The sequence below is a fragment of the Anomaloglossus baeobatrachus genome, chromosome 10 (assembly GCF_048569485.1).
Source record: "Anomaloglossus baeobatrachus isolate aAnoBae1 chromosome 10, aAnoBae1.hap1, whole genome shotgun sequence".
Lineage (NCBI taxonomy): Eukaryota > Metazoa > Chordata > Amphibia > Anura > Aromobatidae > Anomaloglossus > Anomaloglossus baeobatrachus.
Window position 1 is genome coordinate 204,912,349 of NC_134362.1, and position 25,698 is coordinate 204,938,046.

At 48.1% G+C, this 25,698-nt stretch overlaps 1 protein-coding gene across 1 annotated transcript in view; it reads right to left on the reverse strand.

The window, feature by feature from the left end:
* Positions 1 to 25,698, reverse strand: part of LOC142254840 (neural-cadherin-like) — a 184,631-nt gene that overhangs the window by 19,834 nt on the left and 139,099 nt on the right. Inside the window, exons 12-21 of the mRNA XM_075326173.1 lie at positions 23,572 to 23,739; positions 22,608 to 22,857; positions 22,406 to 22,533; positions 20,604 to 20,790; positions 13,728 to 13,871; positions 11,303 to 11,586; positions 9,527 to 11,138; positions 4,475 to 4,568; positions 1,138 to 1,322; positions 229 to 458 (exon numbers count right to left, since the gene is read on the reverse strand). Of these exons, the coding sequence (XP_075182288.1) occupies positions 229 to 458; positions 1,138 to 1,322; positions 4,475 to 4,568; positions 9,527 to 11,138; positions 11,303 to 11,586; positions 13,728 to 13,871; positions 20,604 to 20,790; positions 22,406 to 22,533; positions 22,608 to 22,857; positions 23,572 to 23,739 (3,282 nt within the window). The remainder of the gene's footprint in view (positions 1 to 228; positions 459 to 1,137; positions 1,323 to 4,474; positions 4,569 to 9,526; positions 11,139 to 11,302; positions 11,587 to 13,727; positions 13,872 to 20,603; positions 20,791 to 22,405; positions 22,534 to 22,607; positions 22,858 to 23,571; positions 23,740 to 25,698) is intronic.

Consider the following 25,698-nt stretch of genomic DNA (forward strand, 5'->3'; position numbering starts at 1 on the left):
TTCTCAGCTCTGGGATATCGGATAACTACAAGACTGGTATCGTTTTTATCGTGGCAATAAAATCTATACAGCCGAAGCACTGGTTAGTAAAGTCGGCCATATCCTTTAAGAGGTTTTTAGTTATGAATTATGCAGAGGACTGCTGGACTTAAGGATAAAACAGTGGACTTATTTAGAAAAATCACGGCTTTGTTACCAATTCACAAGCAGGAGAAAGCATGGACTCACCTCGTCTTTATGGGTCAAGATTATATTCTGCAGGTTCTCAGCTTTGAAGTAAGACGATGAAGAGCCCAGAACGGACAGCCGCACTTCTGTCACTCGCTCGTCACCCCTTAAGCTGAAGATCTGAATATTATCCGGTCGGGCGGGGATCACGTCGGCCAGGACCCTCCGCAGTTGGTCCTCTCTGCTTAGTCCTAGATCATCCTTTACTATAAACTCTGCAGCGGTTACGTCTGTAAAGAAAGAGGCAACGTTTACCATTCAGTAATTGGTGCAAAATTTCACGATAGCTAAAAATTCAGATCCACCGTGTTATTTACTATATGGAGGCCACGGCAGCTCACAAGTAGATTTACCCATCTTTCCCATGCTCCAGAATGTCGCAGCTGTTCATCTATGCAAGCAGTGGGGTAATATCTACTAAAAAGGGTTGTCCACAATATTGTTTTTTACTTAAATGCATGTATTTTGGGCTCAAAATCATATTTGTAATTGGGTCTCATTAAAAATTTTGCACCGTTCATCTTTTATAGTCTATTGATGGCTGCAAAATGAGTTAACTGAGAATCTGTCAGCGAGCTCATTTGAATGAGAGCATTTCTAGCTCCCTTAACTGTAATTTTCTGGGCTCCTCTCAGCTGATTGATGTTGAATGTGCCGGAAAACAAAAAATCCTGATCAAGGTCAAATTGTGCAAACATTTTAAATGAAACCGAATTGCAAAAATGATTTAAGAAAAAAAATGACCCCAAAAGTGGTGAACCCCTTTACCCAGGCAGGTGACAACCTTTCTCGAAGACGTAAACCAGGTCCTAATGGTTGTCGCACAACTTTTCCAGGATCGGATAGAAAGAATAAAATATACGTCGCCCCCTATAGGTCGGGTTGTTACATTACACAAATGAAACGTACTTGCTAATATCAAGGATACGGAGTTGTAGATGGCGTCACTCGATATCTCCTTTACGTGAACCCTCAGGGTGGACACGACGTCCGGCCAGACATTATCAGATACTTTCACCTTCAGATTGTAAGCTCCTTGGTCACACTTTCCCACAAGTTGAACGGTTCCTGTATTATTGTCTAAGTGAAAGTGCCTAAGAAAGAGGCGACAGGAAGAAAAGGGTCAGCGGCCATGAATTCTGTTCATGTTGGGGTCCTGAAAATGCTGGGAATGTTTGTTTTTTACAGTGTATTTGCAGCTGGGGATAATCTCTGGCCAGAATAAGTCTCCTTCCCCCTCTGGCATCTGAAATTATTATTTTCCCTATAGGAGGAGCAAGCAGGAAGAAAGCGATTTCTATTGGATGGCAAGCAAAGAACAGAGGATCCCATGTGCACCCGGCAGTAGGGGAGTAACTGAGCGTGTGTGTTCTCCAGCCCTCGTCTCTGGGCAAAATGAGTCTCCTTCTCCTTTCCCCTTTGGCAGCTGAAATTATTATTCACTGCCCAGCAATGAACAGAGGATCTCTGTGCACCCGGCAGTGGGGGAGTAATGAGCGTGTGTGTCCTCCAGCTCTTGTCTGTGGGCAGAATAAGTCTCCTTCCCCCTCTGGCATCCGAAATTATTATTTTCCCTATAGGAGGAGCAAGCAGGAAGAAAGCGATTTCTATTGGATGGCAAGCAAAGAACAGAGGATCCCATGTGCACCCGGCAGTAGGGGAGTAACTGAGCGTGTGTGTTCTCCAGCCCACGTCTCTGGGCAAAATGAGTCTCCTTCTCCTTTCCCCTTTGGCAGCTGAAATTATTATTGACTGCCCAGCAATGAACAGAGGATCTCTGTGCACCCGGCAGTGGGGGAGTAATGAGCGTGTGTGTCCTCCAGCTCTTGTCTGTGGGCAGAATAAGTCTCCTACCCCCTCTGGCAGCTGAAATATTATTGACTGCACATCAATGAACAGAGGATCTCTGTGCACCCGGCAGTGGGGGAGTAACTGAGCGTGTGTATCCTCCAGCTCTTGTCTGTGGGCAGAATAGGTCTCCTACCCCCTCTGGCAACTGAAATTATTATTTTCCCTATAGGAGGAGCAAGGAGGAAGAAAGCAATTTCTATTGGCTGCCCAGCAAAAAACAGAGGATCCCTGTGCACCCGGCAGTAGGGGAGTAACTGAGCGTGTGTGTCCTCCAGCCCTCGTCTCTGGGCACAATCAGTCTCCTTCCCCCTCTGGCAGCTGAAATTATGATTTTTTTCTATAAGAGGAGCAAGGAAGGAGAAAGCAATTTCTATTGGCTGCCCAGCAAAAAACAGTCTGTGCACCTGGCAGTAGGGGAGTAACTGAGTGTGTGTGTCCTCCAGCCCTTGTTTGTGAGCAGAATAAGTCTCCTACCCCCTCTGGCAGCTGAAATTATTATTTTCCTTATAGGAGGAGCAAGCAGGAAGAAAGAAAATTCTATTGGCTGCCCAGCAAAGAACAGAGGATCCCTGTGCACCCGGCAGTAGGGGAGTAACTGAGCGTGTGTATCCTCCAGCCCTTGTCTCTGGGCAGAATCAGTCTCCTTCCCCCTCTGGCAGCTGAAATTATTATTTTCCCTATAGGAGGAGCAAGGAGGGAGAAAGCAATTTCTATTGGCTGCCCAGCAACTAACAGAGGATCTCTGTGCACCTGGCAGTAGGGGAGTAACTGAGCGTGTGTCTGCCAGCCCTCGTTTCTGGGAAGAATCAGTCTCCTTCCCCCTCTGGCAGCTGAAAATATTATTTTCCTTATAGGAAGAGCAAGCAGGAAGAAAGAAAATTCTATTGGCTGCCCAGCAAAGAACAGAGGATCCCTGTGCACCCGGCAGTAGGGGAGTAACTGAGCGTGTGTGTCCTCCAGCCCTCGTCTCTGGGCACAATCAGTCTCCTTCCCCCTCTGGCAGCTGAAATTATGATTTTTTTCTATAAGAGGAGCAAGGAAGGAGAAAGCAATTTCTATTGGCTGCCCAGCAAAAAACAGTCTGTGCACCTGGCAGTAGGGGAGTAACTGAGTGTGTGTGTCCTCCAGCCCTTGTTTGTGAGCAGAATAAGTCTCCTACCCCCTCTGGCAGCTGAAATTATTATTTTCCTTATAGGAGGAGCAAGCAGGAAGAAAGAAAATTCTATTGGCTGCCCAGCAAAGAACAGAGGATCCCTGTGCACCCGGCAGTAGGGGAGTAACTGAGCGTGTGTATCCTCCAGCCCTTGTCTCTGGGCAGAATCAGTCTCCTTCCCCCTCTGGCAGCTGAAATTATTATTTTCCCTATAGGAGGAGCAAGGAGGGAGAAAGCAATTTCTATTGGCTGCCCAGCAACTAACAGAGGATCTCTGTGCACCTGGCAGTAGGGGAGTAACTGAGCGTGTGTCTGCCAGCCCTCGTTTCTGGGAAGAATCAGTCTCCTTCCCCCTCTGGCAGCTGAAAATATTATTTTCCTTATAGGAGGAGCAAGCAGGAAGAAAGAAAATTCTATTGGCTGCCCAGCAAAGAACAGAGGATCCCTGTGCACCCGGCAGTAGGGGAGTAACTGAGCGTGTGTATCCTCCAGCCCTTGTCTCTGGGCAGAATCAGTCTCCTTCCCCCTCTGGCAGCTGAAATTATTATTTTCCCTATAGGAGGAGCAAGGAGGGAGAAAGCAATTTCTATTGGCTGCCCAGCAACTAACAGAGGATCTCTGTGCACCTGGCAGTAGGGGAGTAACTGAGCGTGTGTCTGCCAGCCCTCGTTTCTGGGAAGAATCAGTCTCCTTCCCCCTCTGGCAGCTGAAAATATTATTTTCCCTATAAGTGGAGCAATGAGGGAGAAAGCAGTTTCTATTGGCTGCCCAGCAACAAACAGAGGATCTATGTGCACCTGGCAGTGGGGGAGTAACTGAGCGTGTGTGTCCTTCAGCCCTCAGCTCACGTGCACGTTGCTGCACACCGTGAACACCAGGTGGCGCCATATTATGTGAGTAAATGACAGAACTCTATTGATCCCTGTTATCAGCCATTTCAGGCGGTGTAGAGGCCACAAGTGTTTTTTTCCATGAGTGGCAGGTTGTGTAGACTCCCCCCTCCCCGACCCCCATGATCATTACTTTATGTCACATATATCCGGCGCAGACACATTTCCATCCATATGTGTTATTACACGGCTCGGCTTTTATAGGCCGCCACATTAGGTTTAATGGTGCTGTGAAGTGCGGCCATCATTGCGATCGTGCACACGTAGCCGCTGACAGTGATGTGCCAGACATCTGTCCTGATGAAATACGCCGGCTCTGGGGTTCGCCTCTGATTTGCTATGCGGAGCTTACGCTGGCATCTCGGAGACGGCGCTGAATGTTTTATTATCCCAGTCATCTTCATCTGGAGCGAAGACCTTCCCGACGTCAACCGCTGACCGAGACGCTGTTCAGAGGGGACAAGACAAGAATAATGCGGTCAATCATCTCCATAATCAGACAGGTCCGGAGCAACCAGAGGCCGCGCTCACAGCAAGATGCACAACACAGGCGAGCGGACCGCACGCATACACAAAATATAAGAAATAACAATATCCTACAACCATAGCACAGGCTCCTAGCTGCCTAATATTATCAGGAATGATGGGTGCCCCCTTAACCCAGTTTTACTGAAATACTCTGTGCTGCTGGGGGACCCTGCAATGGTCAGTCTGTGACCTTATTACTGTCAGTCCTCTACTCTGTACTGCTGGGGGACCCTGCAATGGTCAGTCTGTGACCTTATTACTGTCAGTCCTTTACTCTGTGCTGCTGGGGGACCCTGCAATGGTCAGTCAGTGACCTTATTACTGTCAGTCCTTTACTCTGTGCTGCTGGGGGACCCTGCAATGGTCAGTCAGTGACCTTATTACTGTCAGTCCCCTACTCTGTGCTGCTGGGGGACCCTGCAATGGTCAGTCTGTGACCTTATTACTGTCAGTCCTCTACTCTGTGCTGCTGGGGGACCCTGCAATGGTCAGTCTGTGACCTTATTACTGTCAGTCCTTTACTCTGTGCTGCTGGGGGACCCTGCAATGGTCAGTCAGTGACCTTATTACTGTCAGTCCCCTACTCTGTGCTGCTGGGGGACCCTGCAATGGTCAGTCTGTGACCTTATTACTGTCAGTCCTCTACTCTGTGCTGCTGGGGGACCCTGCAATGGTCAGTCTGTGACCTTATTACTGTCAGTCCTTTACTCTGTGCTGCTGTGGGACCCTGCAATGGTCAGTCTGTGACCTTATTACTGTCAGTCCTCTACTCTGTGCTGCTGGGGGACCCTGCAATGGTCAGTCTGTGACCTTATTACTGTCAGTCCTTTACTCTGTGCTGCTGGGGGACCCTGCAATGGTCAGTCAGTGACCTTATTACTGTCAGTCCCCTACTCTGTGCTGCTGGGGGACCCTGCAATGGTCAGTCTGTGACCTTATTACTGTCAGTCCTCTACTCTGTGCTGCTGGGGGACCCTGCAATGGTCAGTCTGTGACCTTATTACTGTCAGTCCTTTACTCTGTGCTGCTGTGGGACCCTGCAATGGTCAGTCAGTGACCTTATTACTGTCAGTCCCCTACTCTGTACTGCTGGGGGACCCTGCAATGGTCAGTCAGTGACCTTATTACTGTCAGTCCCCTACTCTGTGCTGCTGGGGGACTCTGCAATAGTCAGTCTGTGACCTTATTACTGTCCGTCCCCTACTCTGTGCTGCTGGGGGACCCTGCAATGGTCAGTCTGTCACCTGAATACTGTCACTCCCCTACTCTGTGCTCCTGGGGGACCCTGCAATGCTCAGTCTGTGATGTTATTACTGTCAGTCCCCTACTCTGTGCTGCTGGGGGACCCTGCAATGATCAGTCTGTGATGTTATTACTGTCAGTCCCCTACTCTGTGCTGCTGGGGGACCCTGCAATGTCAGGACTGTGACCTTATTACTATCAGTCAGTCCCTTACTCTGTGCTGCTGGGGGAACCTGCAATGGTCCGTCTGTGACCTTACTGCTGTCAGTGCTGCGATGTGGCCGACAGTTGTGATGATTACATATACTGTATATGATGTTTATATATAAAGCCGTTTATGTGCTATTGGTGCACTATTGTGCTGGTTTATAACGAATCCTCCTCTCGAATTTGCGGCGCAGTAAAGCGTGAACGCGGCGTGAATTATTCTATTAATTCCTATCAGTGTGGAGCAGAGACGCGATTTACTTGCGGCCGGTGCTGCCATGAAGGATCGGCGTCAGGGCCGGGACTGTGCAGATTCGCACTGATCTAACGCACATTAGCTCATACATTTTACATGTCATTAACCTACTTAAAAATGATTCAATTAGTGCAAATAAATAAAAATCTCACAGATGCCCTGTGCAGGCGGAGGATGCGGAGAAACAGGGCCAGCGCCCCCTACTGACGGGTCATCATTGTAGGACTGAAGGGTTTATGGGGAGTCCTCATGCCTCCCGACAGTCCCGGATCCAGCTGGACATTATTGTATTTGGAAGTTGTCCCAGCAAGTCGGGTAATGTCCCCATTTCGGCTGTATCTGTGTCCTCAGGAATACAATGGTGGGGAGGAGGGAGCCGTCGGCTCCCTGCTCCACCGTGAAGACTTTGACAACATTGACTTTGCTGGACCAAGTGGGGAGGAGAAACAGCATACTGTGTGGGGACGTCATATTGTGGGGGACATCATACTGTGAAGTATCAACTTGTGGGGGCATTGTGAGGGGCATCTTAGTGTGGAGGGCAGTGCACTATGGTGGCATCCTACTATGGGGGGCATTATATTGTAAAAAGAATGCACTGTGGGGTGTCAACTTGTAGGGGGCATTGTGAGGGGCATCTTAGTGTGGAGGGGAGTCACTGTGGGAGCGCATCTTATTGTGGGGGTATTGTGAATGACATCTTAATATGGGGGAAATCATACCGTGTGGTGGCGCTATAACAGAAACCATATATGTCAGGGGCACTGTGTAATAAATATGAGCGGGACATTAAGGAGCACAGTGAGAGGCTTAAACTGTGCACTGTTGGGTACCAATGAGTGGGGGTACTATGAGGGACACTCTGTAGGGGATGCTGTGGGATATATATGTGTGGGGGACACTAAGGAGCACAGTGAGGGGCATCAATGAGTGGGGGAACTGTGGAGCACATCTTTTTATGGTGGAATCATACTGTGTAAGGGGGGGCTATGAGGGACGCCACGTGGGTAGGGGGCGCAGTGGGATATAAATGTGTTAGGAACATTGAGGAGCACAGTGAGGGACATCAATGAGTGAGGGAACTGTGGAGCACATCTTATTTTGGAGGCATCATACTGTGTGAGGGGCAATATGAGGGATACCACGTGGGTAGGGGGCGCTGTGGAATATAAATGCATGGGGAACACTGAGGAGCACAGCGAGGGGCAGCAATGAGTGGGGGAACTGTGGAGCACATCTTATTTTGGAGGCATCATACTGTGTGAGGGGCACTATGAGGGACACCACATGTGTAGGGGGCACTGTAGGGTATAAATGTGTTGAGAACACCAAGAAGCACAGCGAGGGACAGCAATGAGTGGGGGAACGGTAGAGCACATCTTATTGTGGGGGCATCATATTATGTGGGGGAAATATGAGGGACTCCATGTATGTAGTGGACAATGTGGGGCATCAATATCTGAGGGACACTGAGTAATACTAGAGCGACAACCATCAATGAGTGGATAAACTATGGAGCACATCTTATTGTGGGGGCATCATACTGTGTGGGGGGATATGAGGGAAGCCATATGTGTAGAGGGCGCTGTAGAGTATAAATGTGTTTGGAACACCAAGGAGCACAGCAAGGGACAGCAAAGAGGGGGAACAGTGGAGCACATATTATTGTGGGGCCATCATACTGTGTGGGGGACCTTGAGGGAAGCCATATGTGTAGGGGGCGCTGTAGGATATAAATTTGTGGGGAACATCGAGGGACATCAATAGTTGGGGAACTGTGGAGCACATCTTATTGTGGGGGCATCCTACTGTGTGGGGGGCTATGAGGCAAGCCATATGTGTAGGGGGCGCTGTAGGAGATAAATGTGTTGGGAACACCGAGAAGCACAGCGAGGGGCATCAATAGTTGGGGAACTGTAGAGCACATCTTATTGTGGGGGCATCATACTGTGTGGGGGGCTATGTTGGAAGCCATATGTGTAGGGGGCGCTGTAGGATATAAATTTGTGGGGAACACCGAGGGACATCAATAGTTGGGGAACTGTGGAGCACATCTTAGTAGGGTGGCATCATACTGTGTGAGGGGAACTATGAGGGACACAATGTGTGTAGGGGACACTGTGGGGCACAGCGAGGGGCATCTTACTGTGTGGTAGATAAACTATGGAGGCATCATAACGTGCGGCGGCACTGTAAAGGATATCATGTGTAGGGGGTACTCTGGGGGCATTGTGGAAGATTCGCGCTATATGGTGGTCATGAAAGGGGTTTTGTAGCTCGCTCTACTTAGGGATATATATATACAGTGTGGTGTGTGAATGCTTTTTGCATTCCTAAACACAATCCCGCTTGTGAGCCGACCTTTATCTCCAGTGTAAATGTTGTCACCGTGCTGCGCTAGCGCTGCGTATAATCAGCCGCGGGTACGCGGCGGCGCCGAAGCGCATAACATTAGAGCCGTCTCCAGCTATTAGACTAAGTATATATCCATCGAGCAGGGCCTGACGTTCCAGGGGAGCAAAACATCAAGATTAATGGTTTCAGTAAATTAGAGAAACGAGCAAAAGGTTGACCGCCACATCTGAATGCCAATAAATGCAAAATAATGCAACGGGGACACCAAACTGGAGACAGGACACGGGATTAATGGCATTTTACTGACATGTAGAGCAACAGCCAGAGAGGAACGGGACCAGGGAGTCATTATTTTAGGTGATTTAAAAGGCGAGAAAATAAAGAAATAACCCATATAATGTGAAATGCCAAAATGCCGGGCGGGTGTACGCGGTGCGGAATGAGGAATTAAAGCGTCTGGGTGGATTCTAGAAGGAACCGAATTCTCATTTATTATCTTTTCATTTATTTTTAAGAAAAAGGAGAAGAATGGGATCGATCACTTTACAGGAGTCTGCAACCAAACACAAAGGAGCAATCTGAGTCAGGGGCATGAAGAAGGGGCCACATAGCGAAAATGAGGACCACCTTTGTGTTTGGATCTATGCTGCCACCATACGTGGTGGACATAAGGAAGGAGGTGTTGGGTAGTAAAAGATGTTTTTCTTTAAGAGCCCATGTACGTGAACCTTAGACTTAAAGGGGCTATCCAGGATGTAAAAAAAAACTTGACCAAGATCATCAGGGGGAATAAAAGTGATCTTCAGCTTTTCTTACCTCCATGGACGTAAACGTAGACTTCTTTGTGTCCGGCTTGGTGACCGTGGTCATTCTCATCCCCGATGGTTATGGTCAGCATGTTCGTGACGCTCATTGGTGGCCGTCCGCTATCGGTAATGACGACACGGAGGTGAAACTCTTTTTCGCGTTCTCTATCGAATGCTCTCAGAGTCTGGACTGAAGCCGTGTTATCCCCATTATCAACCAACAAGAAGTCGGTGGAATTTTGCTGGTCGTTGGGTAGAGAGAATCGAAAAGGAGGCCCGTTCTCCGGAGAGTCCGGGTCAACAGCGTGTAATAAATAAGAGCTGTCGTTCAATCGTAAGTTCTGAGGGAAGGCGGTATTTTCCCAAACTACGGGCAGGTAGACCCCATCAAACACGGGGCCGTTATCATTTACATCCAACAGAGAGAGGTGAACAGTCGTGGTGCCAGTTTGTGCCGGAGAACCTTGATCGGCAGCCAAAACGACAAGACTATAAGTAAAAAGGACTTCTCTGTCCAGTGGTTTTACTACCATTATAAAACCTTCTTGGTCAACAAAAAATTCCTCAAAAACATCAGATTCTGGTGAGATACTGTAAATAATTTGCCCATTTTCTCCAGAATCGGCATCAGTTGCCGTGACATTGGCGATGATGGTGCCAACTGTTATGTTTTCATAAAAAGGATCAACCTTCGTCATTAAAGGACTGAAGATGGGGGGGTTGTCATTGGCATCTTGTAGCTCTATCAAACAGTGGGAGATGCTGGAGAAGTCTTTATCTTCTACTTTAAGGCTCAGGTTGAACCAACGCTCTTGAGGATTCTCATAATCCAATTTCTTCTTGAGCTTAATCTCTGCCTGGTGTTTTTTTCTTGGGTTTTCGATGGAGAATTTCTCGTCAGGATCTCCATCGATGATGCTAAACGTGAGCAAAGCGTTGTCACCAATATCTTCATCAACTGCAAAGACTCGGAGGACAGTGGAGTTGACTGCGTTGGTCTCCAAGATGGTGGATTTCCAAGTTTCCTGAGTAAATTTTGGTGCATGATCGTTGGTGTCCAAAACGGTGATGGTGGCTGTAGCGGTGGAGGACAACCCTCCGCCATCTTTCACCTCAACCAGAAGTAAGAAGGAATCATTCCTTTCCCTATCGAGAACACCTTTGGTCGTGTAAATGGTTCCAGTATTATGATTTATGTTGAACATTTCAAGGCCCAACACATCTACTGGGTTGGACACTATTGAGTAGGTCAGAATGGCATTTAGTCCATCGTTTTTATCATCTAGGTCTATGGCGGACATCTCCATAATGGAAGTATTGGGTGGCGCATGTTCTACCACACTAGCGTTGCATATATTAAGGGAACAGATGAACTGGGGAGTGTTGTCATTTATGTCCTGCACATATATGATCACATCTGTGAAGCCAGTGAGTCCGTCTCCTCCATCATCCGTGGCTAGTACCACAAATCTCCAAACGGAGTGTTCTTCTCGATTCAATGGCTTCACAGCAAAGATGCTTCCAGTCTTCTCGTCAATGGTGAATATGTTCTCAGCACCGCTTCCATGTAGAGAATACTTGATCCCTCCTTGTTGATCATGATCTGGATCGGTGGCTGAAACCTAAAACGTTGAGAAGGAGTGTTTTAAGGCAACTTAATTAGTGCAATTTGGACCCTTTTTAGTAATTGAACCCTTTCTTAGCTGGTGTGATTGTACCCTTATTGCCAAGCCCACATTTTGGTGAAAGGCCCACTTTTTAGGGAGGATATTTACTGTACATTTACCTGCAGAACAAACACCGGTAGGTCCGCCAACTCTTCGGTCACGCTTCCTCTGTACTCATTTAACGAGAAGACCGGTGGTTCGTCATTTTTGTTCAACACGTTGATGGTCACGGTGGCAAAATCTTCCCATTTACCATCGGACGCCAAAAGGGTGAGCACATAGACCTTAACGTCTTCATAATCCAAGGGGTGGACAATAAGAATCGCTCCGGTCTCTGGGTTCAGATCTAGCACTCCGCCAATGTTCCCGGCTGTGATTTGGTATCGGATGTTGGCATTCATTCCTAGGAAAGCAGATACTTTGTTGGTAATGGTATGGAGATATCCCCCAATCTGGTTACATACTCCAATCTTAATCAGTCAGGGCATACCGCTAGAGTGATGATCACTGTGGACCTTAGCTTTGGGATCCCTACCACCTAGGAACGAAAGGGACCTAATGATGTGCTGTCTTTGCAGATTTTCCTCTGCACAATTCCTGGCCAACTGCTATAAAGTGGCTCCATTGAACTAAACGGGTGGCCATGGAGTGCCACCACACAGGAAAAACGTAAAGGAGATGTATCGCTGAAGAAGACCCTTTATTCTCAGGATGTGTGGAGGTGCTCAAGTTGGATGATATAATATCGTAGTTGAGAATACTTCCTCAACATGTGGACCACCATGATTCCTAAAATAAAGGGGCTGTGGAGCTCTGTGAAGCATCAAGACCTTTTTGGCTAGGGTCTGGCTCAGGACGGGACCGGCTTGGCATGATCCTTGCCAATGAGCCACCATGGTATGACCAAGGTCATACCAGACTGGGGTAGAAAACCTAATCTCTGAAAAAAAGACCTAGGAAGTACTTTGCACTTGGTGCTTGTTGGAACGTGTTGTGGTGGGAAATGCCGATTTGGGTAAATCTATCAGCAGTGCTGAAGGGGCTTGTCAGGACAATATGAATCGGGCTTATAGAGGGTGCTCTATAATGGATGGTCTGGACTGCATGCACTCACCCCTGGGATCAGCCATTTCGATGATCATTCGGGTGGGTGACTGAGGATGAGGAGAAGGCTGCCCGCAGGGATAGAACAGGTGAGGAGGAGGCGGCAGCAGCCCGCAGGGGAGGTGACGGAGGAGGCGGTGGCAGTAGCCAGCAGGGGAGGTGACGGAGGAGGCGGTGGCAGTAGCCAGCACGGGAGGTGATGGAGGAGGAGGCGGCAGCAGCCCGCAGGGCAGGTGATGGAGGAGGAGGCAGCAGCAGCCCGCAGGGGAGGTGATGGAGGAGGAGGCAGCAGCAGCCCGCAGGGGAGGTGATGGAGGAGGAGGCAGCAGCAGCCCGCAGGGGAGGTGATGGAGGAGGAGGCAGCAGCAGCCCGCAGGGGAGGTGATGGAGGAGGAGGCGGCAGCACCAGCCCGCAGAAGAGGTGACAGAGAAGGTGGCAGCAGCCAGCTGGGTTTGTGACAGGGGAGGAGGCGGCATCTGCAGCAGCCTGCAGGGGAGGTAATGGAGGAAGAGGCGGTCCGTGGGGGAGGTGACGGAGGCGGCGGCAGCAGCCCGCAGGGGAGGTGATGGAGGAGGAGGTGATCTGTGGAGAGTGGTGAAGGAGGTAGCAGCCCGCAGGGAAGGTGATGGAGGAGGAGGTGGTCCATGGGGGAGGTGATAGAGATGGCGGCAGCAGCAGCCCGCAGGGGAGGTGATGGAGGAGGAGGTGATCTGTGGAGAGTGGTGAAGGAGGCAGCAGCCCGCAGGGAAGGTGATGGAGGAGGAGGTGGTCCATGGGGGAGGTGATAGAGATGGCGGCAGCAGCAGCCCACAGGGGAGGTGATGGAGGAGGCGGCACCAACCTGCAGGGGAGGTGATGGAGGAGGCGGCACCAGCCTGCAGGGGAGGTGATGGAGGATGTGGTGGCAGCAACCGGCATGGGAGGTGATGGAGGAGGCTGCAGCAGTTGTGGCAGTCCCCAGAGGATGTAATGGAGGAGGCAGTTTGGGAGGGAGGTGACGGAGGCGGCGGTGGAAGCCCGCAGGGGAGGTGACTGAGGGGGAGGTGGTTCTTGGGGGAGGTGATGGAGGCGGCGGCAGCAGCCCGCTGGGGAGGTGATAGAGGCAGCCTACGGGGGGACGTGACAGAGGAGGTGGCAGCAACCCACGGGGAGGAGGAGACGGCAGCAGCCTGCAGGGATGGAGGAGGAGGCGGTCTGCGGGGAAGGTGACAGAGGCGGCAGCATCAGCCTGAAGGTGAGATGATGGAGGAGGTGGGAGCAGCCCACAGGGACGTTGATGGAATAGAAGGCCTCTGCGAGGAGTACATGATTATGGAGCAGGGGTCCGCCCCCAATTGGGAAGGAGGAGGCGGCAAGTTGGGGTCGACACTAGAAGGTCCATCTCCACCACAACCAGCGGGATCGGTGTGGTTAGTTTTTTATTTTGCTTTCTCCTCTACCTTCATCCGGGTCACCGGCGCTCACGGTGACCACCACAGATCCGACGTCCCGATCTTCATCCACGCTGACAAAGTAGGCGCCTTGAGTGAACGACGGCTGGTTATCATTGACATCGATGATGAAAATGCGCACGTAGGCAGTGTCTGGAGAGACAAGAGGCAGGAAATTAAAATGCTTGAATGAGCCATTTCTGTCAGCTACGATTCCTTAGCCTGTCGGGGCGAGCGTTAAATGAAAACTAATATGCAGACGATACGGGAGCCGACCCCCGGGGCCGCGACAATTTATACAAGCGCATTACTCCAAATCTCTTGAAGATGAAATGAACGTCACCATCAATTCTCCTCAACAGATAACACGGGAATAATTGATTTTTGATGTCAGTGGCGCTGATATTTTGGGTCTCGTCCCCCAATGCGACCATTTATTTGGTAGCGTGGATCCTTTCAGCCAGACAGAGCATGGTTCATTATATATTCACACTGTTTGCATAGCCCGCAGCCCTGCGAGCCGCACACTCACTCTGCTGTCTGCACATATATATTCTCTTATTAGCTCTGTTATTATAGGAATACAATTTGCCATACATTCCATTTTAATGGATCCTTTTTATAGTATGGGCTGCATTATGTGTTATTTGCAGGGGATTGCTTTGCCATTTTCCTGCCAGAAGCTATCAAATTACTTAGTCCCATCTCATTCTGAGCACAAACTACTGATAACCATTCCAATATGAGCCACATACACTCAAAAAGCACAATCTTCCTCAATTTAGCTTTAAAATGGGTCAGAGCTCTTTTTATAATCTGTAGCTCTTATTCATAGAATGTTTTTTCCTATGCATAGTCAATCTGTCTGCAGCCACCACTAGGGGGAGCTCCCTGTATACAGAGATACATGATAAGATCCTGTCTGCAGCCACCACTAGGGGGAGCTCCCTGTATACAGAGATACATGATAAGATCCTGTCTGCAGCCACCACTAGGGGGAGCTCCCTGTATACAGAGATACATGATAAGATCCTGTCTGCAGCCACCACTAGGGGGAGCTCCCTGTATACAGAGATACATGATAAGATCCTGTCTGCAGCCACCACTAGAGGGAGCTCCCTGTATACAGAGATATATGATAAGATCCTGTCTGCAGCCACCACTAGGGGGAGCTCCCTGTATACAGAGATACATGATAAGATCCTGTCTGCAGCCACCACTAGGGGGAGCTCCCTGTATACAGAGATACATGATAAGATCCTGTCTGCAGCCACCACTAGGGAGAGCTCCCTGTATACAGAGATACATGATAAGATCCTGTCTGCAGCCACCACTAGGGAGAGCTCCCTGTATACAGAGATACATGATAAGATCCTGTCTGCAGCCACCACTAGGGGGAGCTCCCTGTATACAGAGATACATGATAAGATCCTGTCTGCAGCCACCACTAGGGAGAGCTCCCTGTATACAGAGATACATGATAAGATCCTGTCTGCAGCCTCCACTAGGGGGAGCTCCCTGTATACAGAGATACATGATAAGATCCTGTCTGCAGCCACCACTAGGGGGAGCTCCCTGTATACAGGGATACATGATAAGATCCTGTCTGCAGCCACCACTAGGGGGAGCTCCCTGTATACAGAGATACATGATAATATCTTGTCTGCAGCCACCACTAGGGGGAGCTCCCTGTATACAGAAATACATGATAAGATCCTGTCTGAAGTCACCACTAGAGGGAGCTCCCTGTATACAGAGATACATGATAAGATACTGTCTGCAGTCACCACTAGAGGGAGCTCCCTGTATACAGAGATACATGATAAGATCCTGTCTGCAGCCACCACTAGGGGGAGCTCCCTGTATTCAGAGATACATGATACGATCCTGTCTGCAGCCACCACTAGGGGGAGCTCCCTGTATACAGAGATACATGATAAGATCCTATCTGCAGCCACCACTAGGGGGAGCTCCCTGTAAACAGAGATACATGATAAGATCCTGTCTGCAGCCACCACTAGGGGGAGCTCCCTGTATACACAGATACATGATAAGATCCTGTCTGCAGCCACCACTAGAGGGAGTTCCCTGTATACACAGATACATGATAAGATCCTGTCTGCAGCCACCACTAGAGGGAGCTCCCTGTATACAGAGATACATGATAAGATCCTGTCTGCAGCCACTACTAGAGGGAGCTCCCTGTATACAGAGATACATGATTAGATCCTGTCTGCAGCCACCACTAGGGGGAGCTCCCTGTATACAGAGATACATGATAAGATCCTGTCTGCAGCCACCACTAGGGGGAGCTCCCTGTATACAGAGATACATGATAAGATCCTGTCTGCAGCCACCACTAGGGGGAGCTCCCTGTATACAGAGATACATGATACGATCCTGTCTGCAGCCACCACTAGGGGGAGCTCCCTGTATACAGAGATACATGATAAGATCCTATCTGCAGCCACCACTAGGGGGAGCTCCCTGTATACAGAGATACATGATAAGATCCTGTCTGCAGCCACCACTAGGGGGAGCTCCCTGTATACACAGATACATGATAAGATCCTGTCTGCAGCCACCACTAGAGGGAGCTCGCTGTATACAGAGATACATGATAAGATCCTGTCTGCAGCCACCACTAGGGGAGCTCCCTGTATACAGAGGTACATGATAAGATCCTGTCTGCAGCCACCACTAGGGGGAGCTCCCTGTATACAGAGATACATGATAAGATCCTGTCTGCAGCCACCACTAGGGGGAGCTCCCTGTATACAGAGATACATGATAAGATCCTGTCTGCAGCCACCACTAGGGGGAGCTCCCTGTATACAGAGGTACATGATAAGATCCTGTCTGCAGCCACCACTAGGGGGAGCTCCCTGTATACAGAGATACATGATAAGATCCTGTCTGCAGCCACGACTAGGGGGAGCTCCCTGTATACACAGATACATGATAAGATCCTGTCTGCAGCCACCACTAGGGGGAGCTCCCTGTATACAGAGATACATGATAAGATCCTGTCTGCAGCCACCACTAGGGGGAGCTCCCTGTATACAGAGATACATGATAAGATCCTGTCTGCAGCCACCACTAGAGGGAGCTCGCTGTATACAGAGATACATGATAAGATCCTGTCTGCAGCCACCACTAGGGGGAGCTCCCTGTATACAGAGGTACATGATAAGATCCTGTCTGCAGCCACCACTAGGGGGAGCTCCCTGTATACAGAGATACATGATAAGATCCTGTCTGCAGCCACCACTAGGGGGAGCTCCCTGTATACAGAGATACATGATAAGATCCTGTCTGCAGTCACCACTAGGGGGAGCTCCCTGTATACAGAGATACATGATAAGATCCTGTCTGCAGCCACCACTAGGGGGAGCAACCCTCCCACAAAATCTACTCCCCCTTAATTTAGGCTCTGTAGAAATAAATGAGATAATTAGTGTCTGTATGTTGTACGCAAAACCACAGTTTTTGCCCAAAGGGTCGTAAAGAATTAAAGCGACGGTTCCCAAAGAGTCGCTGTTAAAGGGGCAGCAACCATATAGTCGCTAAGGTGGGGCAAACTAATAACTCACTTTAGGATCTGTAACTATAGCAACGGCTGGCTACAACCAGTGCAGAAGTAAGGCCGCTTTCACACATCAGTTTTTTGCCATCAGGCACAATCTGGCAAAAACATGAAAAAACGGATGCGACGTCTGTTGTCGCCGGATCTGTTTTTTCCCCCATAGACTTTCATTAGTGCCGGATTGTGCCGGATGGCCTTGCGTTTCATCCGTTTTTTTGCTGGATCCGGCAAAATTTATCTGTCCGGCGGCCGGATGAAACGTTGAAGTGAACGTTTTTGTCTCCAGCAACAAAAAACGGATCGCGCCTGATCTGGCGCTGCACAACATGTTTTATAATGGAAGTCTATGGACGCCAGATCTGGCAAAAAACAGATCCAGCCGCCGGATCCGTTTTTTTGAACTGAGCATGCTCAGAATCACACCGGATCTGTTAAAAAACTGAAGGAACTGATGGAAAAAACTGATGCAACTGATCCGTTTTTTCGCCGGATCCGTCGCATCAGTTTTTTCGCCGGATCGTGCCTGATGCCAAAAACTCATGTGTCAAAGCAGCCTAAGGGTACTTTCACACATCCGACTTGAGCTGTGCGGCTCAATCCGGCTGTGCAAGCTATGCAACGGATGCGGTGAACACACCGCATCCTTTGCATAAGTTTTTCCTTTGCGGCCAGTCCGGTTTTTGCCGCTTGCGGCATGCTACTGAGCATGTGTAGTGGCAAAAAAACGCATGCGGCGGCCGGATGCGGTTTTTGCCGCATCGCGCCGCATCCGGCTGCCATAGGCATGCATTGAAAAATGCGCCGCATCGGCCGAATGCGGCGCGATGTGGTTTTTTTTGCCGCACGAAAAAACGTGCCAGGCAACGTTCCATCCGGCCGCGGCATCGGCTAAATCTGCCACATGCGGCAAAAACCGGACCGAACGGGAGCCCATGCGGCACAATACGGCACTAATTAAAGTCTATGCAGGAAAATCGCAACCGGCAGCAAAAAAAAACGGTTGCGATTTTCCTGCAAAGTGCCGGAGTGTGCCGCATAGCAAAAACCGGAGATGTGAAAGTAGCCTAACCGGGCCTCATTTATGAGAGTTACCTCACAGTGAGACCGTTCTGGTTGCCTATAGCAACCAGAGTGCAGCTTTTAGCACTGAAGCTGCTGAGGTAAAGTGAAAGCTGAGCTCTGATTGGTTGCTATGGACAACTAGAACAGTCTGACTGTGAGGCCGTTTTCATCACTGATATATATATATATATATATACACATATATGTGTGTATATATAATATACTGTGTGTGTGTATGTGTGTGTGTGTGTGTGTGTATGTATGTATGTATGTATGTATGTATGTATATATATATATATATATATATATATATATATACATATATATATATACATATATATATATATATATATATACACGGTCATATGAAAAAGTTTGGGCACCCCTATGAATGATAACCTTTTTTCTTTATAATAATTTGGGTTTTTGCTATTTCAGAGTCATATATCTAATAACTGATGGACGGAGTAATATTTCTGGATTGAAATGAGGTTTATTGTACTAACAGAAAATGTGCAATCCGCATTTAAGCAAAATTTGACCGGTGCAAAAGTATGGGCACCCTTATAAATTTCTTGATTTGAACCCTCCTAACTACTTTTTACTGACTTACTAAAGCACTAAATTGGTTTTGTAACCTCATTGAGCTTTGAACTTCATAGGCAGGTGTATCCAATCATGAGAAAAGGTATTTAAGGTGGCCACTTGCAAGTTGTTCTCCTATGTGAATCTCCTATGAAGAGTGGCATCATGGGCTCCTCAAAACAACTCTCAAATGATCTTAAAACAAAGATTATTCAGCATAGTTGTTCAGGGGAAGGTACAAAAAGTTGTCTCAGAGATTTACACTGCCAGTTTCCACTGTGAGGAACATAGTAAGGAAATGGAAGAACACAGGTACAGTTCTTGTTAAGCCCAGAAGTGGCAGGCCAAGAAAAATATCAGAAAGGCAGAGAAGAAGAATGGTGAGAACAGTCAAGGACAATCCACAGACCACCTCCAAAGACCTGCAGCATCATCTTGCTGCAGATGGTGTCAATGTACATCGGTGAACAATACAGCGCACGTTGCACAAGGAGAAGCTGTATGGGAGAATGATGCGAAAGAAGCCGTTTCTGCAAGCACGCCACAAACAGAGTCGCCTGAGGTATGCAAAAGCACATTTGGACAAGCCAGTTACATTTTGGAAGAAGGTCCTGTGGACTGATGAAACAAAGATTGAGTTGTTTGGTCGTACATAAAGGCGATATGCATGGAGGCAAATAACACGGCATTCCAAGAAAAGCACTTGCTACCCACAGTAACATTTGGTGCAGGTTCCATCATGCTTTGGGGCTGTGTGGCCAATGCCGGCCCCGGGAATCTTGTTACAGTTGAGGGTCGCATGGATTCAACTCAGTATCAGCAGATTCTTGACAATAATGTGCAAGAATAAGTGACGAAGTTGAAGTTACGCAGGGGATGGATATTTCAGCAAGACAATGATCCAAAACACCGCTCCAAATCTACTCAGGCATTCATGCAGAGGAACAATTACAATGTTCTGGAATGGCCATCCCAGTCCCCAGACCTGAATATCATTGAATATCTGTGGGATGATGTGAAGCGGCGGTCCATGCTCGGCGACCATCAAACTTAACTGAACTGGAATTGTTTTGTAAACAGGAATGGTCAAATCTACCTTCATCCAGGATCCAGGAACTCATTAAAAGCTACAGGAAGCCACTAGAGGCTGTGATTTCTGGAAAAGGAGGATCTACAAAATATTAATGTCACTTTTATGTTGAGGTGCCCATACTTTTGCACCGGTCAAATTTTGCTTAAATGCGGATTGCACATTTTCTGTTAGTACAATAAACCTCATTTCAATCCAGAAATATTCCTCAGTCCATCAGTTATTAGATATATGAAAGTGAAATAGCAAAAACCCAAATTGTTATAAAGAAAAAAGGTTAACATTAATAGGGGTGCCCAAACTTTTACATATGACTGTATATATATATATATATATATATATATATATATATATATATATATATGAGCCTTAACGAGCTTAATCAACAATTTCCTATATCATTTTCCGTGAGTGAGTCCGTGGCTATTTTGCTTGTTGACTATAGAGTTAATATCAATGAGCAGTGTCCCATCATGGTGGTCTATGGTGGCCACCTACTAGACTTTGCCCTTATTTACCCCGGCACCAGGCACCCTTAGGCCATATGACAGTCTCCCCTCACCAGAGTTGGGCTGCCCGTGTTTTCCGGGTCTCGCAGACTCGGACCCATCGGACGATTTCACCTCTAGCAGGTATGACGTCTTCTCCTCTCGGTCAAACACTGCGGCGCTGTAGATGCTGCCCGTCTCGGGGTCTATGTGGAAAAGGGCATGATCTCCACTGCGGTCTTCCAGGATAGAATAGGTGATCTGGACGGAATAAAGAGTATAAACGGATGAAACCACCATTGTTACATATGGAAGCCCATAAAATTCCAAGGGCTATTTTGCTCTACGGCGTCTTTGGGTATCAAGTTCCTCATGATGCCCCCTGCTGCCTGGTTTTAGGAACAGTCACAGGGCATGAATGGGGGATCATTTGTTCCCGTTATATCGGAAGATCCTGATGGAGACGCCACTGGGGACAAAGGAATCCTTTTTTGCTGTCAGCCACCAGTCCACCAGTACCAAGGGTTAAAAGTAAAAATTAAAGGGACTCTACCAGCAGGTATTTGCTATATAATCATGATGTAGGTGCTGAGACCCTGATGCCAGCGATGTGTCACTTGCCAGTTTCCATTATGTCATTATGATACAATCACTGTTTTCTCAGATCTAGCAGTGCTTAGAATGCTGAGCTCTGTATAACTCCTTCCACACCACTAATTGGCAACTTTATGCCTAAGCACAGTGTACACAGTACCAGTCAGTGGTGGGGTTGGTTAGAACAGGAGGCAGATCCTGATGGAGACCCATTGGTTCCCGTTATATCATAAGATCCTGATGGAGACACCACTGGGGACCTCAGAATCCTTTTTTTTGCTGTCAGCCACCAGTCCACCAGGACTAACTGGGTTAAAAGTAAAAATTAAAGGGAATCTGTCAGCAGGTATTTGCTATGTACAGTAATCATGATGTAGAGCTGAGAACCTGATTCTAGTGATGTGTCACTTGCCAGTCTCCATGAAGTCGTTCTAATACAATCACTGTTTTCTCAGATCTAGCAGTGCTCAGAATGCTGAGCTCTATATAACCCTACCCACATCACTAATTGGCAGCTTTATGCCTATGCACAGTGTAAACAGAAAGCTGTCAGTGGTGGGGTTGGTTAGACCAGGAGGCAGATCCTGATAGAAACACCAGAATCCTTTTTTGCTGTCAGCCCCCAGGCCACCAGGACCAGCTGGGTTAAAAGTAACAATTAAAGGGAATCTGTCAGCAGGCATTTGCTATGTAATCAGGACGTAAAGGCCAAGACCCTGATTCCAGCCAGTCTCCATGCTGTTGTTATGATACAATCACTGTTTTCCCTGCTGCAGATCTAGCAGTGCTCAGAATGCTGAGCTCTATATAACCCACCCACACCACTAATTGGCAGCTTTATGTCTATGCACAGTGTACACAGAAAGCTGCCAATCAGTGGTGGGGTTGGTTAGACCAGGAGGCAGCGAGATACCAGTGATATTCTCCTGCTGATAAAACACTGATTTTATTGAAACAGAGCTCAATAAGTGACACATCCCTCGAATCAGGGTTTCTGCCCCTACATCATGCTGCAGCTTTATGCCTATGCACAGTGTACACAGAAAGCTGCCAATCAGTGGTGGGGTTGGTTAGACCAGGAGGCAGCGAGATACCAGTGATAATCTCCTGCTGAAAAAAACACTGATTTTATTGAAACAGAGCCTAATAAGTGACACATCCCTCGAATCAGGGCTTCTGCCCCTACATCATATTGCTCTCAAATTACATAGCAAAAACCTGCTGACAGAAAAAAACATATTGACATTAAAATTTAATAATTCCTTTCATTCTTTTTATTTACCTTCCCATTTAAACCCAAGTCTTGATCAGATGCAGACACTTGAAGGACCAAGGTCCCGAGATCGAGCCCCTCGGTCACCGACGCCTCGTATATGGACGAGCTGAAGAACGGGACATTGTCATTCACATCTGAAACATTAAGAGCTTCCGTTAATGCTCGATCTTAAACCATCACCCCCAACATTTCGACTCCGCAATCTCACCCGTGATGTTGATATAGACCGTCGTGAATGCCGCCAAAGGGACGGGGGCGACGTTCTGAGCGCGGATCTTCAGGATGAAGTTCTTAGTGGTCTCATAATCCAAGTTTTCCGCCACAAGTACCGAAGCCGAACCGTCGTCCCGATTCACGGTCAGGTAGAAGCGTACGGGCATGTTGCTTTCGGGGACTAGTCCTTCCTCCAGATTGTAGGTCACTCGGGGGTCTCCCAAGAGGGACGTGGCCTTAACGGTCTGCATGGAAATGACATTTAACATCACTGAATCGCCATCATTGTGCCGCTATACTGTGCGCATGGCAAAAATGGAGCAAAAAATGAAATTCTCTGTCCGTACTGATCCTCAGCTTTGTACCTGGACAATTAAATGGCGTCCTACCACTGCGTAATGCAAAATCAAATGTAAAATGTAACATTAGGAGTCATTTGTGCCAGTCCTGCTGAGCTTCTCATGCATTAAAAGACACAAAGCGTGCACTCTCGGAGACGTGTGACCGCCGTGACACACATTGTGCGGGCAGCATTCAGATTTATCAGCGACTACATAAAAACCTTATTCAAAATTGAAATTTCTGCCCGTACAACATGATTCATGCAACGTCTAAACAGCAGGGGTCACCTCGGGTCCTGCGGTTTGTAGGCCTGGCCGTCTGGGTAATGCAAAACGCACAAAACTAGGGCAGGAAAATGTTTGCTCTTGTTCAATATTCATTGTGAGATATAATTTTTGCCTTTTTCCTGCATTGCTTTATAGTCTCGATGCATGAAAAGAATACAACCAAGATGGAGCAATGAAGGTCACTGTAAGAAAGTCTTTATCCAATCAAAAGATAGCAAGGAGGAGGAGTCTCCTTGCAGCCCGCCCCCGAGGAGCTCCTCATCCCAAAACGCACATTTATCATAAAAACTATGGAACGCTCAATAAATCTTGTTGGTACATAGATCATACCACAATAGGCGTATCCCTCAACGTATTTTCGGGGATGATAATTTCATATCTGTCTTTTTCCCATATAGGTGGCTGATTTTGGGCATCTGTGACGCGAACGGCAACCTCAACCCTTGTGCTCCTGTTTCCACCATCGGTCACAACGACTTCTTGTGTTATCAAGGACTTCTAAAGGGTTAAAAGAAAGAAAGAAAGAAAGAAAGAAAGACAGGGCTTTAGCATAGATAATCTCCAATATATACCGTATATATATCTAATATATAAAGCTGAATGTGTGTATGTGTATGTATGTATGTGTGTGTGTGTGTGTGTGTGTGTGTGTATGTCCGGGATTGGCATCTGCACCGTCGCAGCTACAGCCACAAAATTTTGCACACTCACACTTCTGGACCCCGAGAGCGTCATAGGCTATGTTTCGAGGGGAAACTTTAACACCGCGCTTTACAGTTATTCACCCAAAAACCTGCCTCCATTAAAGCGAATGGAGCTGGGAGCCACAGTGCAGCCAGATCTTCAGAAGAATGCGCAGCCACGCCCTTATATGGAATGTTGGCGTGTCACAATGCAGCCAGGGAAAGAGACAGACACAGACAGGGAAAGAGGCAGAGACAGACACAAAGAGACAGACACAGACAAAGAGACAGACTGACAGGGAAAGAGACAGACAGGGAAAGAGAGAGACAGGTTAAGAGATAGACACAGACAGGTAAAGAGACAGACACAGACAAAGAGACAGATACAGGGAAACAGAGGGAAAGAGACAGGCAGGGTAAGAGACAGACAAAGACAGGTAACGAGACAGACAAAGAGACAGACACAGGGAAAGAGACAGACAGGGAAAGAGAGGGAGACAGACAGGGAAAGAGAGGAAAAGAGAGGGAAAGAGACAGGCAGGGAAAGAGACAGACAGGGAAAGAGATAGACAGACAGAGAAAGAGACAGAGACAGACAGGGAAAGAGACAGAGACAGACAGACAAAGAGATAGAGAGAGACAGAGATATATACAGAAGGGGAGACAGACATTATAATTACATTTCTATCTATTTGTTTTGTGTTTTTTGTGTGCAGAATACATTTTTGTTAATACATTCTATTTTGTTAACAGCAGTTATTAACCCGGGCGAAGCCGAGTAGTACAGCTAGTATATATATACATATACATACACACACACCAAGGACCAGTATGCTCCCCATTTCCCCATTTACTGGTTTCCTCCCAGCTCCAAGGCCGCTCAGGCCCAAGACCGACTCTCCAATCTCTCCAATATTGGACAGACATTTTCCTTCAGTTCCCAAGCCGACTTTTGCAGAAGGTGTCGGACTGGAGTCCCTGGGGCCACAGGAGGAGTTGATCCCACAGGGCCACCCTACTGCCCTACATAGCCATTTTACCTGTTCACACTCCAGCCTTTTACACATGTACATAAGACACAATACAGTGTGTAAGGCCCCATTCACATGCATACTGTGAGACTGTGACCGGGGTTATCTATGACGGCCGGTATGTCTCGCCCCGGTTGTGCTCACTCCATGATAGAAAGTAAAACCACTCTAGGGTTAATGCTGTTTCCCTACAGGCTGAAGGAAGGGTTAAATAGAATCAGGATCGAGGGCAGGTGTGCCGGGTGTGAGGGAGTGAACAGAACTCCCTGAGTTTTCTGCTGGAGAGGCACATGTATTGTGTTATGGACTTTTGTTTGGGCATTAAAACCGTGTGCTGTGAACCTTGGTGCCTGGATCCCGTGTCTTCTGCTGCGCAGCCGACCGTGCTACCTCACATATGGTGGAGAATCGGCGGGCATGACAGCCGGTGAGGTGTAGCATCCATTCCTGGTGACCCAGCTGCGCATGTCCTGGATTCGAGTGGCTATACTACAGCCCAAACCCGGCGACGCCATGGAGGACATACTAAAGCATTTGGCTCAGGCTAATGCACAGCAGCAACAGGCTAATGTACAGCAGCAACAGACCAATGCACACCTGCTCCAATCCTTGCAAGTGCAGGAAAAAAAATTCCAAGAACAGATGGATCAGGCCAATGCACGTCAGCAGCAATCCTTGCAAGTGCAGGACAAAAGGCACCAAGAACAGATGGAGCAGGCCAATGCACGTCAGCAGCAAGCCTT